At 36.0% G+C, this 14443-nt stretch overlaps 1 protein-coding gene across 1 annotated transcript in view; it reads left to right on the forward strand.

Moving 5' to 3' along the window:
• CEP128 (centrosomal protein 128) overlaps window positions 1-13982 on the forward strand; it is a gene marked incomplete at both ends in the record, with an annotated part of 96235 nt that extends 82253 nt beyond the window's left edge. Inside the window, 4 exons of the mRNA XM_084263890.1 lie at window positions 3516-3593; window positions 5338-5451; window positions 9067-9175; window positions 13876-13982. Of these exons, the coding sequence (XP_084120016.1) occupies window positions 3516-3593; window positions 5338-5451; window positions 9067-9175; window positions 13876-13982 (408 nt within the window). The remainder of the gene's footprint in view (window positions 1-3515; window positions 3594-5337; window positions 5452-9066; window positions 9176-13875) is intronic.
• Window positions 13983-14443: the final 461 nt, after the last annotated feature.

A 14443-nucleotide genomic window follows, 5' to 3' on the forward strand; every position in this document is an offset into this window, starting at 1 on the left:
TATTTTAGAACAATTTGTTAGGTGACATATCCTGTAAGCTTAAAATATTTATGGTTTACTCTGGAGCTGGCTGGCGAAGAGAGATTGGAGGGTGTTCCAATTTGGGGGTTATTTCTCTAAGGAAGGATTTTATTTCTAAAGAGGTAGGGGAGTTGTTGGTGTTCAAAACAAAAAACGTTGTGGACCTGTGTCCATCAGGTCTGTGTGGTACTGGGATGACCACTGAATGAGCCAGTATTTTGTTTCACACATACTTTAGTTTGGGTTGCTCAGGGTCTGTTTTCTCTGATGCCTCAGAAACACATGTGCAGACCAGTACCAGGAGCTACTCTGAGAAGCAGCAGCAAACATTGCATCTCATCATAAATTAATGGAGTGGAAAACCAATGCTTTGATGAACATAAGTTCATTGTAAATGAAGCATGAAATATGAATGAATACTGTTTTATTGTAGTAAAAGTTAAATGTTTGATTCCTGGAAGAGGGAAACATTAGAGATTGATAGATGCCTCTAGGTAATTTTACTTTGAAGTGGAGATGTATAGTAGCATTTGAGGGGAAAAAAAAAAGGGTATTTTGTAGCTATAAAAACATTTCTATGCTATAATCTGTATAAAGACTTTAAATGTAACATGTAAGCCTCCTGCCTGATTGCATCCTGAAAATATGAAGGACCCATTTTATACATTCATTATTAATATATAACTGCAGATTCTGTAAAACCAGAAAAGTAATTCTTTTTTCTTATAGAATCTTCAGTTAATTTTTTAAGTTAAAAATAACCTGTGTGCAAAATAAATTATACATTAAACTACAAGACTTCTTATGAACATAATACAGTAAATTTTAGCTTTGGCCCAAACATAGCTAACTAAGTGTGAAATCTACTTAATTTCCCTACTCAGGCAGCAGGTGAGAAAGAAGAAATAACCTTTTTTAATTCTGCTTACATTCAATTTTTAATTTTTGTTTTCCTTTATTAATTCTAATTTGGATTTTGCAAAACTGATCTGTTCTACTTTACTCACTGGAGGTCAGCACAAGTTCCTTTCCTTTTTCCTTCACTTTTTCCGCCCCTCTCCCTCTTCCACCCTTCCCCCTGCCCCTCCCCCCCCCATGGAATTAAGCTAGCAAAGTGGTTGGTTTAAAGCAAAACAGGATGTCTTTTCATATATTATGCTGTTGTAACCTTTTAGTATATCAAATTACTATATATTATAATTTGCAATATTGCTTATAAATAATAGGAGCAGTGGCTTTAGTTCACTGTGCAGGTAACTGCTTGTCTGTATAATTAATAGCAGGATGTAGGAAAAAGGATCTGTGGTCACTAGACAGTCATGGTAGCAGTATAAGTATTAATTTTAATGCTTCTATGAAGTACATAATATATAAATAGAGATTTATATACTGCTTTATGCACTATATATTGCATACAATGCTATTTAATATATTACAAAATTATTAATGTACCTCTTAAGTAGATAGACAATATATAGTATCCATTCTATTTGTAACCTGATTCATATTATTAACATAACTGTTTATATTGTTATCTAAGTTACCTGCTCGTTTGTCCCATTTCAGTTTTTTAATAAATGTTTATATTAATAGATTTAACTCGAGAAATATGATCTGTGCTTTTAAAGAATCACATTCTTCTCTAAAGAATTAGCTTACATGGACATGCACTTTCTTATAGCAATGAAGCCAATGATGGTTCCTCAGTATTGATCACGAGTAAAGGGACCCCAATACAAGAAAGATGTGGAGCTGTTGGAGAGGGTTCAGAGCAGCCACAAGGATGATTAGAGGGCTGGAGCAGCTCCCCTACGGAGAGAGGCTGAGGGAGCTGGACTTGTTCAGCCTGGAGAAGAGAAGGCTGCGGGGGGACCTCATTGCAGCCTTCCAGTCCCTGAAGGGAACATACAAACAGGGAGGGAATCAACTTTTTACAGGGTAGATACTGGCAGGACAAGGGGGAATGGACTAAAACTAAAGGAAGGAAGGTTTAGATTAGCTATTGGGGGAGGTTTTTTACAGAGATAGTGGTGAGGGGCTGGAACAGGCTGCCCAGAGAGGGGGTGGATGCCCCGTCCCTGGAGGTGTTCAAGGCCAGGTTGGATGGGGCCCTGGGCAGCCTTGTGTAGCTCCAGACCTGGAGGTTGGTGTCCCTGCCTGTGGCAGGGGGGTTGGAACTCTATGATCCTTGAGGTCCCTTCCAACCCATGCCATTCTATGATTCTAAAGTATTTTTGTTGTTTGCTAATACTCCTGATGTTTTAGGGTTTCCAATACCCATCGTAGAACATTACGGGCTGGACTCATTGGGCTGCTTCTGAAGAATGTCAGGGAGCTTTCTGTGATATAAAACACAGCTTCATGGAGTACACTGCACTTGTGCTGACTTTTTTCTTATCCTGGCATGATTGAAAATTTTAATCCCCTTGGGCCTTAAGCGTAGGATCTAAATGGGATGTTTTTGATGTTGGTCAGATCGAGACTTTCCCAGACTAGCAGCAGAGCTTTTGTAGCTAAGTGCAAGTTAATTCAGTTTGCACGGGCTTTATAGCATAACAAAGTTTGACTTCAGGATTGATGGATACTGTTTGCTTTATAGATTCTTGATTTAAAGTGCCAGGGCAGTGCAGTAATATGGTTAAGGAAGCCCATTATTGGTAGATTGCATAGCAGGTTAATAGACCCTTATTCAAAGAAGTGTGATTTATAGAATTGTGGAGGAAATACCGACTCTCGTTCAGAAAGTACAAACAGAATTGCTTGTGCTTGCTTTCCAGCTAATAATAGAAGGGCAGCCTTTGAGAAGACCCAGAGGCATCTGGCTTATGTGGCATCACTACTCTTTATTCATAACCAACCAACTTCACCTACATATAAGACCCAGAACATCTTTGTCTGCATCTTGCTATAGATTAGCTCTTCCGTGTAACTGGTGTGGAGGTGAAATCTTGTTGTTGAGTCCAACCCTATCTCCCTGGAGTGGTATTTTCAGCAGTACATACCATATATTTAAACCAAAAAAATATGAAATGTGAATGTTCTGTATTTAGCTAAGTGCTAACTGTATGTATTTGTATTTGGAAAAAACCAAACCAAAACACAAAACCCCCACCAAATGGAGATGCTTTGACTGTATTTAAACATTCTGTGATTAGATTTATTTTTCTTAATGTGCTTTACTCCCTGAAGTGCAATATAAGAAAATTTTATTCTGAAGGCTACATAATTGTAAATAAACCACAAAATTATAAATAATTATTGTTCTGCTCAGTAAACTGATAACTATTAGTGGAGATTCAAATTAAAGAAACAGCTTTATTTTATTTTTGTGCCTCTTTTGTCCTTAACAGCGTGTTTACTATTGACCTGTGTAATTTTCAGACAAATACATACCTACAAACCTGTTTCCTTATCTTTAATATGTTTTGAATGTTTGAGATGGCTGAAAGAACTGATTAATTTTTTTATGTTTTCTCATGTATTCTGTTCTTTAGAGTACTCGGATAGCTTTAGACCATCTGGAGTCTGTACCTGAGAAACTGAGCCTGTTAGAAGATCTCAAAGATACTGGGGTGAGAGAGATTTCATTTGACTCTTTCAATAGTTCTAAAATATTTTGGTTAATTAATATCCTCTCCTTATGTATAGATAAAATAGTTAACAAGATATTTAAAATTGCATATATACATATTATGTGGACAACAGCATGCAGAAATTGAATTTCATGTTTGTGCGGGTTTTTTGATGTTATTAATTAAGTCCCAATGTGTAACGCTGCTGAGGTGCTCCATAATGTATGCAAACATTGATAACTGGGTGGAACAGGTCAAGTCCTAGTTACTAGTTCAGAATATTTTTATTTAGTGGTAAATTCTGCTACTGCTTGGTAAAAAATGAACATTTGGTCATGAAATAAATTATGCCAGTCATTGCAGTATTTAAATTAGTGAAGATAGGTGAGCTTTACAGCTTTTAGTTTAGTTTGGACAGAATGCCAATAACTGTCTCTTATTTTCCAAGTATCACTGTCAGATCTATGTGTGCTTCTTGGACACAATGGGATATATTGACAGTACTCAGTACTCATAAACATTTCAAACATGAATGCTTGGAACGTTGTTTATGCTTAGTGTTGCTGCACAAAGTCCTGTGTTAATTGTACACTATTTTATTGCTGTCACCATCAACAGAATTAAGAACACAAATGGTGATAATATTTTAAGGTTTTATTTAAAGAAAAATGTTGCATTCCAGGTATCCCCAGAAGAGCTTTTGCTCTGACAGAGACTGACATTTGCCCTCTGTTTCCCATGGTTCTGCACTGCTAAAGGAAAAATCATACTCTCAGCTAGGAAAAGTTTTGATGTGGGGGTTTCTACAATTTCCTTCACACTTGCATTCTCTTGCTTAATATTACTGCAAAATGCCACTGTCGTTTGCTGGTTTGCTGGAGTTATGACTTAGCCAGTGTTTGTGAACTTGGAACCCAAGTTCTTTATTTTAACTTATGGTCTGTTCTCTCTGATGCTTAATTTTTTTTAATACCACATTCTTAAGATGAGTCCCTAAAAACTGTGTATTGTTTAATAAATAATTTCTCATTTGTGCATGAAGGGAACTAAGCTTTATACCTTAGCTGTGCAAATGGGGTCAGTTTGAAGTTTCATTAATTCTTCTATTTGAAAATAATGCATGAGATTGTTTTTTTGTTTGGCACAACAGTGTATTTTCCTCTCAAGTGGTATGTGTGAATGAAGCATTTCAAAACCGTTCATTGCTTTCTACTGCTAGGAAGTTCTTCCCGCAGTGTTCTCAGAGGAAGGAAAAAGGAAACAGGATGTACATCTTTCATAATGCCTCACAAATGACTGATAGTTGTATTCATTCAAGTGAATGATTAACTCATTTGTTGAGAAGCATCATGTTTTCTTATTTGAAAATACCGTTTAGCCCATACCATTAGAATACTTTTTTCTTCAAGTGCTTGTTTCCACACTACTGTAATAATTTTTCACCATTTCAGAATTCCTTTGTTAGAAGGCATGATAATACCAAGTTTTTGAGAGTTCCAAGAAATTGTTCACCAGTTAAGGATGAGGTTGTTCATGTTTTAACCTATTTTCATTTTAACATTACTTTCCTGTACAGAACATTATGCTTGCATATGGCCCCTGAATTTCAACCTCTGAAAGTTAATTAATTAATTCATGCTGTATTAAAAGTCCCTGATGATACCTGTGTTTACAATAGCCAACCTACATTTGTTAACTGCTTTTCACATTACAAAATCATTTAGATCTTTCAATGCATTTCTAGGAGTCCCATTGCCGAAGGGAGATGATTGAGGAGAGGTATACAAAGTATAAAGAAATAGTGAGTTCTCTGCAGCAGCAGCTGGAAGATTCAAAGCAAAGAGTCCAACAGTTCAAGGTGTGTGTTGTGTGTGGTTCTCTGTTTAGTTTCAATTGGCAACATAAGCTTATTTGGTGTATATAAACTCCTAGTATAGACACAGACTGAAATCACACAGTAGTGTTTCTGGTTTATGTAGCTGCCATGGCTGATGTAAAATTTGATGACAGATGTGTTGTCCACACATCTTGTGTAAAGTGCCATGGAACTTTCAAAAGATCTTTAACATTTCACAGAGGAGTGACTTACTGTGTCTTACTGCTCCCAAGTGTTTACCTGCTTTGTCTAATCGCTGTCTACAACAGTTTTGGTTATTCAGTTTTCGTCATCCTTTCATCTAAAATATAAATATAGAAACCTGTTTCCTCCATTAAAAAGATGATTAACTTGTAGACCATGTACTTTGGTTTTTCAGTAGTTGATCTTTGCATTCTTTAGAAAAGATACTTTCCATTTCATACATGAATGAAATCAAGGTAAATGGATGGGAGGTAATTAGCTATAGGTCACTCAGCAAACTGATAGAAGGGTGAAGCATAACCTCCCAACTCTCTGCCATACAAATCCAGTGCTCTTGTTTAGAAACATTGACTATAATGAGTTCACCTTTCTAATTATTAACACCTTTTTTTCCTCTTTATATTAGCTTGTTCGTTGTCCTACCGCTATCGCTGTGTGTCAGTGTGATAGGAGCTGACTTGAGCAGAACTACAGTTTCTTATGGATGTGGATGAAATAAGTGATAAAAACTGAAGAATCATGCCAGTATTTCTGCTGCTTGTCACAATCAAATCAAGATTCATTGGCAATGAGCCTTACCAGTGTCTCTAAGCAGTTGATCTCAAAATCTAGGATCACACACCATGTATCCAAAAATGTTGAAGATATTTATGTTCCCCACCTCCTCCATAGTGGTCTTCCATCTGTAAAATGAGGACATACATACCAGTAGATCTTTTTAAAAGTGGGAGGGGTAAAAGAAATACAGAGTATTTTAACTTAGTTAAGTTGCTGTTATAAGAAGGTGTTAAGCTACTAAAGCCACCTTGCTCTTCTGTAAGAAGGAATTAGAAGGAAGAAACAGGTCAGATTCCCTTTCAGTCTGTTGCTAATGATAATCTGCAGTTTCTTGAATTTCTCCTGCCTTCACACAAGAGTTATTAATTCAGTAGCCATTGAAATTTGAAAAACACCGAAAAGCTACATGGAATGCAATCAGCTGACAATAGAATATAATATTACAGTAAGCTGACTAAGCTTACTGAGCTCGCATGATTTGGACTCCATATTCAGAATCCAGTATAAAGCTGATTCCAAAACAACATTTCCTCTTTCTTTAGACAACAGGGAGCATTTAATAGCTTTCATTTAGTCAGGCCTAATTGGGGTTTTGCATGACATGCAGTGCTCTTTGCTGTCAGGGCTGTTGCAAATAGAACAGAATGTTCAAAACCAAGTAACAGACGGGTGCTAATCTGATTTCAGTGATCAGGCTAGCTTAGTCTAAAAAAAAACCTTTCTAATGCTTGCCTTTCTTACCCTCCCTTGGAACGAAGTCAAATACCTTGTTTAATTTTTTAAAATTTTACTCTTTGTCAACTGGGAGTCTCTCAGATTGATTGGTAGACGAATACAATCTCGAGGACATCAAAGGTCATTCTTCCTGATAGTTTTGATTCATGCTCTCTACACACCATAGTGCTTCTGCTACACAAAGTAGGGAGATATTTGGGAGGTGAAAAGAAATGCATTTTAAAAAAGGGAGTTGTCTGTAAAATTTTTACATTGACTATTTTAGATAAAATTACTTGTGGAATTAATCTTTCTCCTCTGTTATGGCCTTTTTTCTGGCCTTTCTTGTAATATACCTATTTGAGCTTGGTTGCTAACATTAATCTCAGACAGGCATTATCTAATCTGATGTTCTAGCCTCTTTTCATTTTGAGCAAAAGTGAAACCGAAGTTGAATGTTCCCTTAAAAGCATTTCTTTTTCTTCCTTTCTTATGACTTCATTTGTCCCCACTCAGTCTTCCCACTCCTCCATAGTCTTGTCAGATGGCTGTAAAACACCAGTTGCTTAGAAGCCCAGGATAATCATCATTGCTATTTGTGTGTGTTAAAATGTAAGATTTTGAGTAATAGAGGAGGACAGAATACCATCTGGCAGAATACCATCAAGTATAACAATTGTGAATTTTCCACGAACAAAGGGCTGAGTGATGGCAGAGAAAGAAGAAATCAGGGGGGAAAAAAGGTAAATATAGTGTATAAAATAAATAATACAGAATTCCAACTAAAGCAGAATCAAAATAGAAAGCCAGAAGAAAATGAAAGATAAATGTTCTAATGGATAGATGCAGATATTTTAGGACAGTTTCCCTGCCATGAACAACTGACCATCTAGTCAAAGACAGCAAACATTCACAAGAATGAAGCACATGAGAAAAGGCACATTCTGTAAGTTAAAATTTCTGCAAAGAGAAAGCCACTTGGTACTGCAGATGTCTGTAGAAGTATTTCTGGAAGGAGAATGAAAAAACAAAACAAAATCTTTAAAAGTTGTTATTGTGCTATGTACACTATAAGTATTAAGTTTCTCATCAGCACGTAAGGAGATTATTATGCATAATTCCCATTAGTCTTAATAGGTGTAAATCCTTCATCAGTGATGGGACAAAAGCTCATTGTATCTCTAAATGAATGTTGAATTTTATTTTGGTTTCTGGTTAGTTTTCAGATCTTAATATCAGCGTGAATGATAAATTCCAAGATGTTTTAACAAAATTCCCTGAGGCTGTTTATAAGAATTCAGTAGCAAAATTGAGTGTTTTATGATCTGATGCGTTTGTGCATTATTATCTCTTCTCATTTCAAGAAACTGAGTAATTTGGATACCCAGCCAAGCTTTTAATCTTATCTTGGAAGGTATTGCAACTGGGGACTACTTTCTGTAGTGCTAATAAAGATTTATGGAGATTTTTGTTTAAATGGCCTTTTTTAAATGATCTCTTTTTTTTTTTATCTTATAGACCAAATGACTTTACTCACCAAAAAGTTACACTGTATGGGTCGAGCCATAAATAGTGACATTGAACTAAAACTTTCTTAATGGTTTAACAAAAAAATATGGAAAAGCAACTTCAGGTCATTTGATATGAGAAAGCCATCAAGTTTCAGTTTTCTCAGTGGCAGGGAAAAGAGATGTAATTTTTATTACTGCTTACTTATGGAACTTCTGTGAATTGATAAGGACCATTCATTGATGAGGAGTTCCTCGTTCACTGATGCCTGTCTTTCCACTGTGTTTTGGCCTGAACTGTGGATAAGGTGTAAACAGGAAAGAGAACATTTTTGCAACTTATTGTAGTGACAAAAACTTGCAATGTTCCCAGTGCTTTCCTCAAGGCAAAGCTTTTGTTTGCAGAGATTTTGTAGTGATGAGAGGGGCATAACATTCATAAACCAATTAATTTAAGCCTAATTGTGATACTGAGCATTCTGCAAATTCAAATCAGTATTTTCCAGCTTGTCTGAAATCACAGCATATACCTCTGTGTGTGCTACTGTATGTTGGTAAAATTTACAGCTGCTTGATGTTAACAGAAAGAATTTATTTGTTTTGGCTGCCATAGGATGTGAAAATGGATGCTGAAATTTCTGATATGGAAGCAGCTGCTCCCTCTTCTAGTTGGCAAACTCAAAACAGCTTTTTGTCCAGCTCGCTGCTCTCAGATTCAGGTTGTAAGTATTGTTTCACTGAAAACAATCTACAAGTAATGTGTTTTCCTCTTCTAAAGCTGTATTACTAAAGAGAGTAAGACACTCATCTTTTTGACAAAACAATACTAGAACCATCTTAACAGTCCTCTGTTTTAATTTTAGATACCTGTAGATGCCTTTGTCTAGGAAGAACTTCATTACATCCCACTGTTGGTTGTGGAGGGTTTTTTTAACTGTGTCATATAAACCTACACCAAATAAAAGGGTGGCACTTGGATTCTGAATCTCTGCACAAAGAATCATACCTGTGTAGGCTTCATATCTTTTCAGGGACCAGAGAGCCATCCTCAAGCAAAGATTCTCTCCCATATCTTCCATTTGTACCAGTTAGTCTGGTACTTGTGTAGCAGTTTAACATTGAATCTACTTAAATAGTTGTTTTCAACTATTCTTTCTATCCCCTACTGTGTGTAGAGCTTGTGGTCCTGAAAGATCACAGATCGCTGGGACATCTGGCAGCAGCTCAGTAAAAGATAAGACATATTACATCTTTATCAAGCACAGGTGCATGAGAGCCAAAACTAACTTAAATGTATTTTTAAAGGAGTTTTTTTGCACATGTCAGCACATGGATATCAGAATATTTTTCTTCAGAAGGATATTGCCTTCCATTTCTTTTCCATATAGCCAGTTTGTGTACTGGGAACTTGGTAAGTTGCATTTTATGTAATGGAAAGTCCTATTTCAGGCTTCACTGCACCTTCAAACCTGTGCATCTTAGAATGAGTGCTGCAGTACATCGTGCTCACCAGTGAGTCCTGCGTTGATCTGATGAGGTTCAAGATAATTGGTTTCTTTTCCTTTCAGAATCTGTGGGTTGTGATTAATACCTTGTTGCAGAGCATACTGAATAAAAATAGTGGGAACAAAGTATGAGAGCAAATGCCTCTTTCTCATCTGTACTTCAGGAACAGGTTCTCCTAACAGAGTTGTTTTTCAGCTTTCCTAAACTCACCCCTGTCAAAGTCCCTCATCTCCAAGTAAAGCTCTGCCTGGTTGGGGTATGGAAAAGCAGTAACCCATACGTTGCAGGCACGTTGGACTACATGACCTCCAGCAGTCCCTTCCAACTTCAACAACTCTGTGTTTTCACTGCAGAAACTTGCTGAAATTCAAAGATGCAGCATAAATGTTCCTAAAATACTATCATATTTTTAAATCGTTTAACTTGAATGGAACTTGCTGAGACTTTGTTACTTCAGTAGTCAAATAGGACCTGTGTGATCTGAATAGCAATCTGGTGAACTAGTTCTGGATACTTGGTCTCTGATTCCACTGGTTTTTACCAGCACTAAGCTTTTTGGAGGTAAAAAAATAAATGATGAAGAAAAGGCAGTAATGATTCAGCATTAATCATTGTGAAATATTTGTAAAGTCTTCAGCATGTGAGGAAGGCTTTTGAAACCATGTGCAGGCATTGCTGAGGAACTTTTTTTTTATTTTCTTGCTTAAAACTGTTTAGGAAGGCATATTCCACGACTTAAATCAAGCTGATCTTCATATTTTCCAAATCCCAGAATGTTGCTGAGAGTGTTTTTAGTTTTGTTCTTTTGCCCAGATGGTAAACAGCTATTTTTAAATCTATTTTTTAAAAAGCAAAAAAAAAAAAAAAAAAAAAGTAAGAAAACAGTGAATATGTTTCACTTTTTCCTATTTGTTTTTAAGGGAAAGAAGCTGGATACAAAAGTCTTCAGAGTTTTAGTTTCTTAGTTGTATTCTACAAAAACCCATTAGTCAGGTTTTCTGAGGTGAAAAGGGAGAACTAGGCATAGAATATTTTTCCTGTCCCTGATTTTATTTGACTCTGATAGAATGAAGTTGGAGTTCTTAATTTCTCACTTTACTGCCTCTTTTCTCCAACTAATTAGTGCTGTTATATATTCTTTATACTTAGCAAGTAAGTATGAAAGCAAATCAGGTGCCTGCTGAAGATGCCTGATGTCATTTTAGATGTCCTGGAGTGTGTTTCTAGCTGTCATTCCATAAAGGTAAAGGTTTCCCAAAGGTCCCACCAGATCTTTCAGAGATTTTTGGTTTGTGGCTGAACATGTTGCCTTATGCTGAGCCTGATTTCCACCAGTGAAGTCTGTATTTTGAAGTTGCTGCTATAGTTGTTGAGGACAGTGAATATTCTGCGGTGGTATTGACTTTAAGGAGCTTTTATTATAATTGCCAGTGAGCTATTTCAGTTATGTTAGTCACATAAACACCATGAACTTTTTAATTTCAGTCATGATATTAATTAGTTATAATTTGAAACTTTGACAGTGAACTATAATTTGAAGTCTTTTGCTCACAAACCTCCTGTAACTTTTAATAAATCTAACTATAAATGTCATCACCTATTTTCTGTGATTAATTTATCTCCTTATTTCTTCAGAGACAGAATGCACTGGGTTTTTTTCATTTACCATTTGGAGCAGATTTCAAGTCTTTCTGATTTAATGTTTCACAACACATCTCTCTATAATACATAAGGTTTTGTAAATTAAAGAGTCAATAAGTAATACTAGAAGCTACTTCCAAACATGTGTCTCTTACAACTTGTAGGGAGCACCAGGGAGGAGAGCAGACATGGATAATATAATTTAATTTATTGAGAGTGGATTCCTGGGATTTAAGTTTAAAAATGGTTGAAAAAAGAGGGACAGAAAGTATGAAAAAATAAGTAAGGGAACACCAGTCTGCTTCCATATATATTTATTTAGTCGAAAGTTGCCAATCCAGGCAGGCAGTTAAAAGGAAAACTAATTAACATTCTGGTTTATGTCTGGTCTTCATGTTTCCAGTATAATTTCTAGAATTATAACAGCTTTTCCATAACAACCTATTTTAAAGATGCTATGGGAATGAGCTTTTATTTCTGTATCCACTTTCTTAGAATGGAAGAAGTTTAACTGAGAAAATAATTTATCCAAGGAAACAGTCATTAGACATGGTTTGCAGTCTGTGTTATTATCAGACCAAAGCAGTTTGTCTAACTAGTTACCTAAAGAATAATCCATCAGAAAGGTTTTTTCATGGCCATTGTATTTTTCTTTAAAAGGTCCCTACAGATGCACATGCTTTGCATTAGCTTTGTGAGCTGGGCCCTGCCTTTCTCTTTGTACAGTTCATCACTTCAAGGTTTCAACCTGGATGGTTTCCCAGACGCCATGTGGCTTTCAGGCTTTCTATTGTTTTTGGGGAATTTATATTCCAGGGCTTCTTAACATGTAACTTTATTGAGAAGAAAATAGCCACCAAGTTTTTCCAAGCTCTGTAGCTGGGATCACAGTCTTCTCTGACTTTTTGCTCTGGGGATCCAGAACGCCTTGGTGTCAACATGGTATATAGTAGGAACAATATCACTGAATGAAACAAGTTGTCCTGAATGCTGATTTTATTATGACAGTTACCTCCTGCACTGTATGATCACACAGAATCACAAGGTTGGAAAAGACCTTTGAAGATCATCAAGTCCAACCATTCCCATCCTAAGCTAGACCATATCCCTGAGTACCTCATCTACCCTTTTTCTGAACACATGCTGATGTCTGTCTTTATCCCTCTATGTATGTTTTTTAACAAGTTCTTAGGACAATTTGTTTTGACATTTTTAAATAAGTAACATAAAAGTAAAAAGGCATTGTGACATCATGATGCTGCAGGACACCATTCTAGAACAAGAGCTTCTAAAGCTGTTCAAGGATAAGAACCTGGAATGATTGGAAACTTGGCATCATCACTTTGAAAGATGAGAATTGATGTAATTTAGCAGTGAGCTTTACGATTTTTCACTTTACTTTGAATACTGACCATTGGAGGTACTGTTGAAAGAGCATACAGTAGCAGAGTTCTGGACAGATACTGAAAACTTCATGCTGAAACTGGGAACTCACTGTTTTACTAATGACCCAAACACTGGAAATGAAAATCTCTCACTCCTAATCAAACTGTGAAAACTTGCTCCCTGTTAAATACCTCTTGGTTATAGACAGCTACAATTTTACTGGACAGTTGAAAAAGGAAGGATCACTTTTCTCACATTTTTATCATGTAAGGAGGGCTGTTAGAAGGATATGCTGTTTGTAAGTTGATACCCACTTTCTATCCCCTAATTTCTGGCTTTGGTTACATAACTGCTAGATGTTTGGGTATTTGGAATTTTTTCCTTCAGCACTTTATCATAAGATAATCTGTCAGTTCATATTGTCTAGATATTGATGCATTATAATGTATTTAGGAACAAGCATTGCATATGCACCCTGCTGCAAAGGTATATACACAATATAGCAACCTGTGAAAAACAGTTCAATGTCACTTGTTGACTTTAGTCCATGCTGTTGGTAGAGATATTCCTTCAAGAATTTTCTGAGTGGTTTCTTTTGCTGGAAGACTAAATGGACACAAAACATTAGTGGAACTTTCAATTGTATTTTTAAATGCAGTTGACATTTCTTCTGTAAAGAAGCTCTTGGCCATGCCTGTAGTATATAGTATCGAAATCTGCTTCAGTATCAAATAAGGAACTCGATGCATAGCATTGTGAATATTCAATAGTTATTAATACCCTATAACTTGCTGTGTAAATTATTATATTGTATAATGAAATAGATGTTTCATATAAATATTTGTAGTCAGCAAAATGTTTAATTATTTTCTGTCTGACTTATTTCTAGCACATCTGAAGAGAATGGTTTCTTTTGATACAGGAGCCACTAAGGAAGATGCCTTTAATGTTGCTGACAGTGGAATGAAGCTGCAAGCAGGAAGAAGGAAGCAGTAGAACATTTTACAAAAACATACCAGCTTTCTTTGTGGTAAATTCCCTTCCACTCTTTTTTGATTTTGAGCAGTAGTAATTCCATCTGCTACAGGAGTGATGTACCCTTAATGGTTCAGATATTGCCAAACACTTAAGTGAAAGAATGCCAAGAGCAAGTCTAATGAACTCTTGTGATAATTTATGTAACTTGTGCACTAAAGGTTTTCTGAGATTATGCTGTTCTCTTTTTTATTTGTTTCTGCAGTCCTCCTAATCTAAATTTACTGTATTCCTGAAATATTATGAAATTAAATCCCTGTGACATTAATCCTTGCTATGAGCTTATTTACCCCTGTACAGGAAGTGTTCTGACATTTGGTCTTTTATAATATTTAATAACATTTTTAATAATGAAAAAAATATTCAGAAATTACCTTTGTCCAAATATTTATGATGAGACTCATTATATACAGTGTTGTGCA

This window comes from Gallinula chloropus (assembly GCF_964237585.1).
Source record: "Gallinula chloropus genome assembly, chromosome: 4".
Lineage (NCBI taxonomy): Eukaryota > Metazoa > Chordata > Aves > Gruiformes > Rallidae > Gallinula > Gallinula chloropus.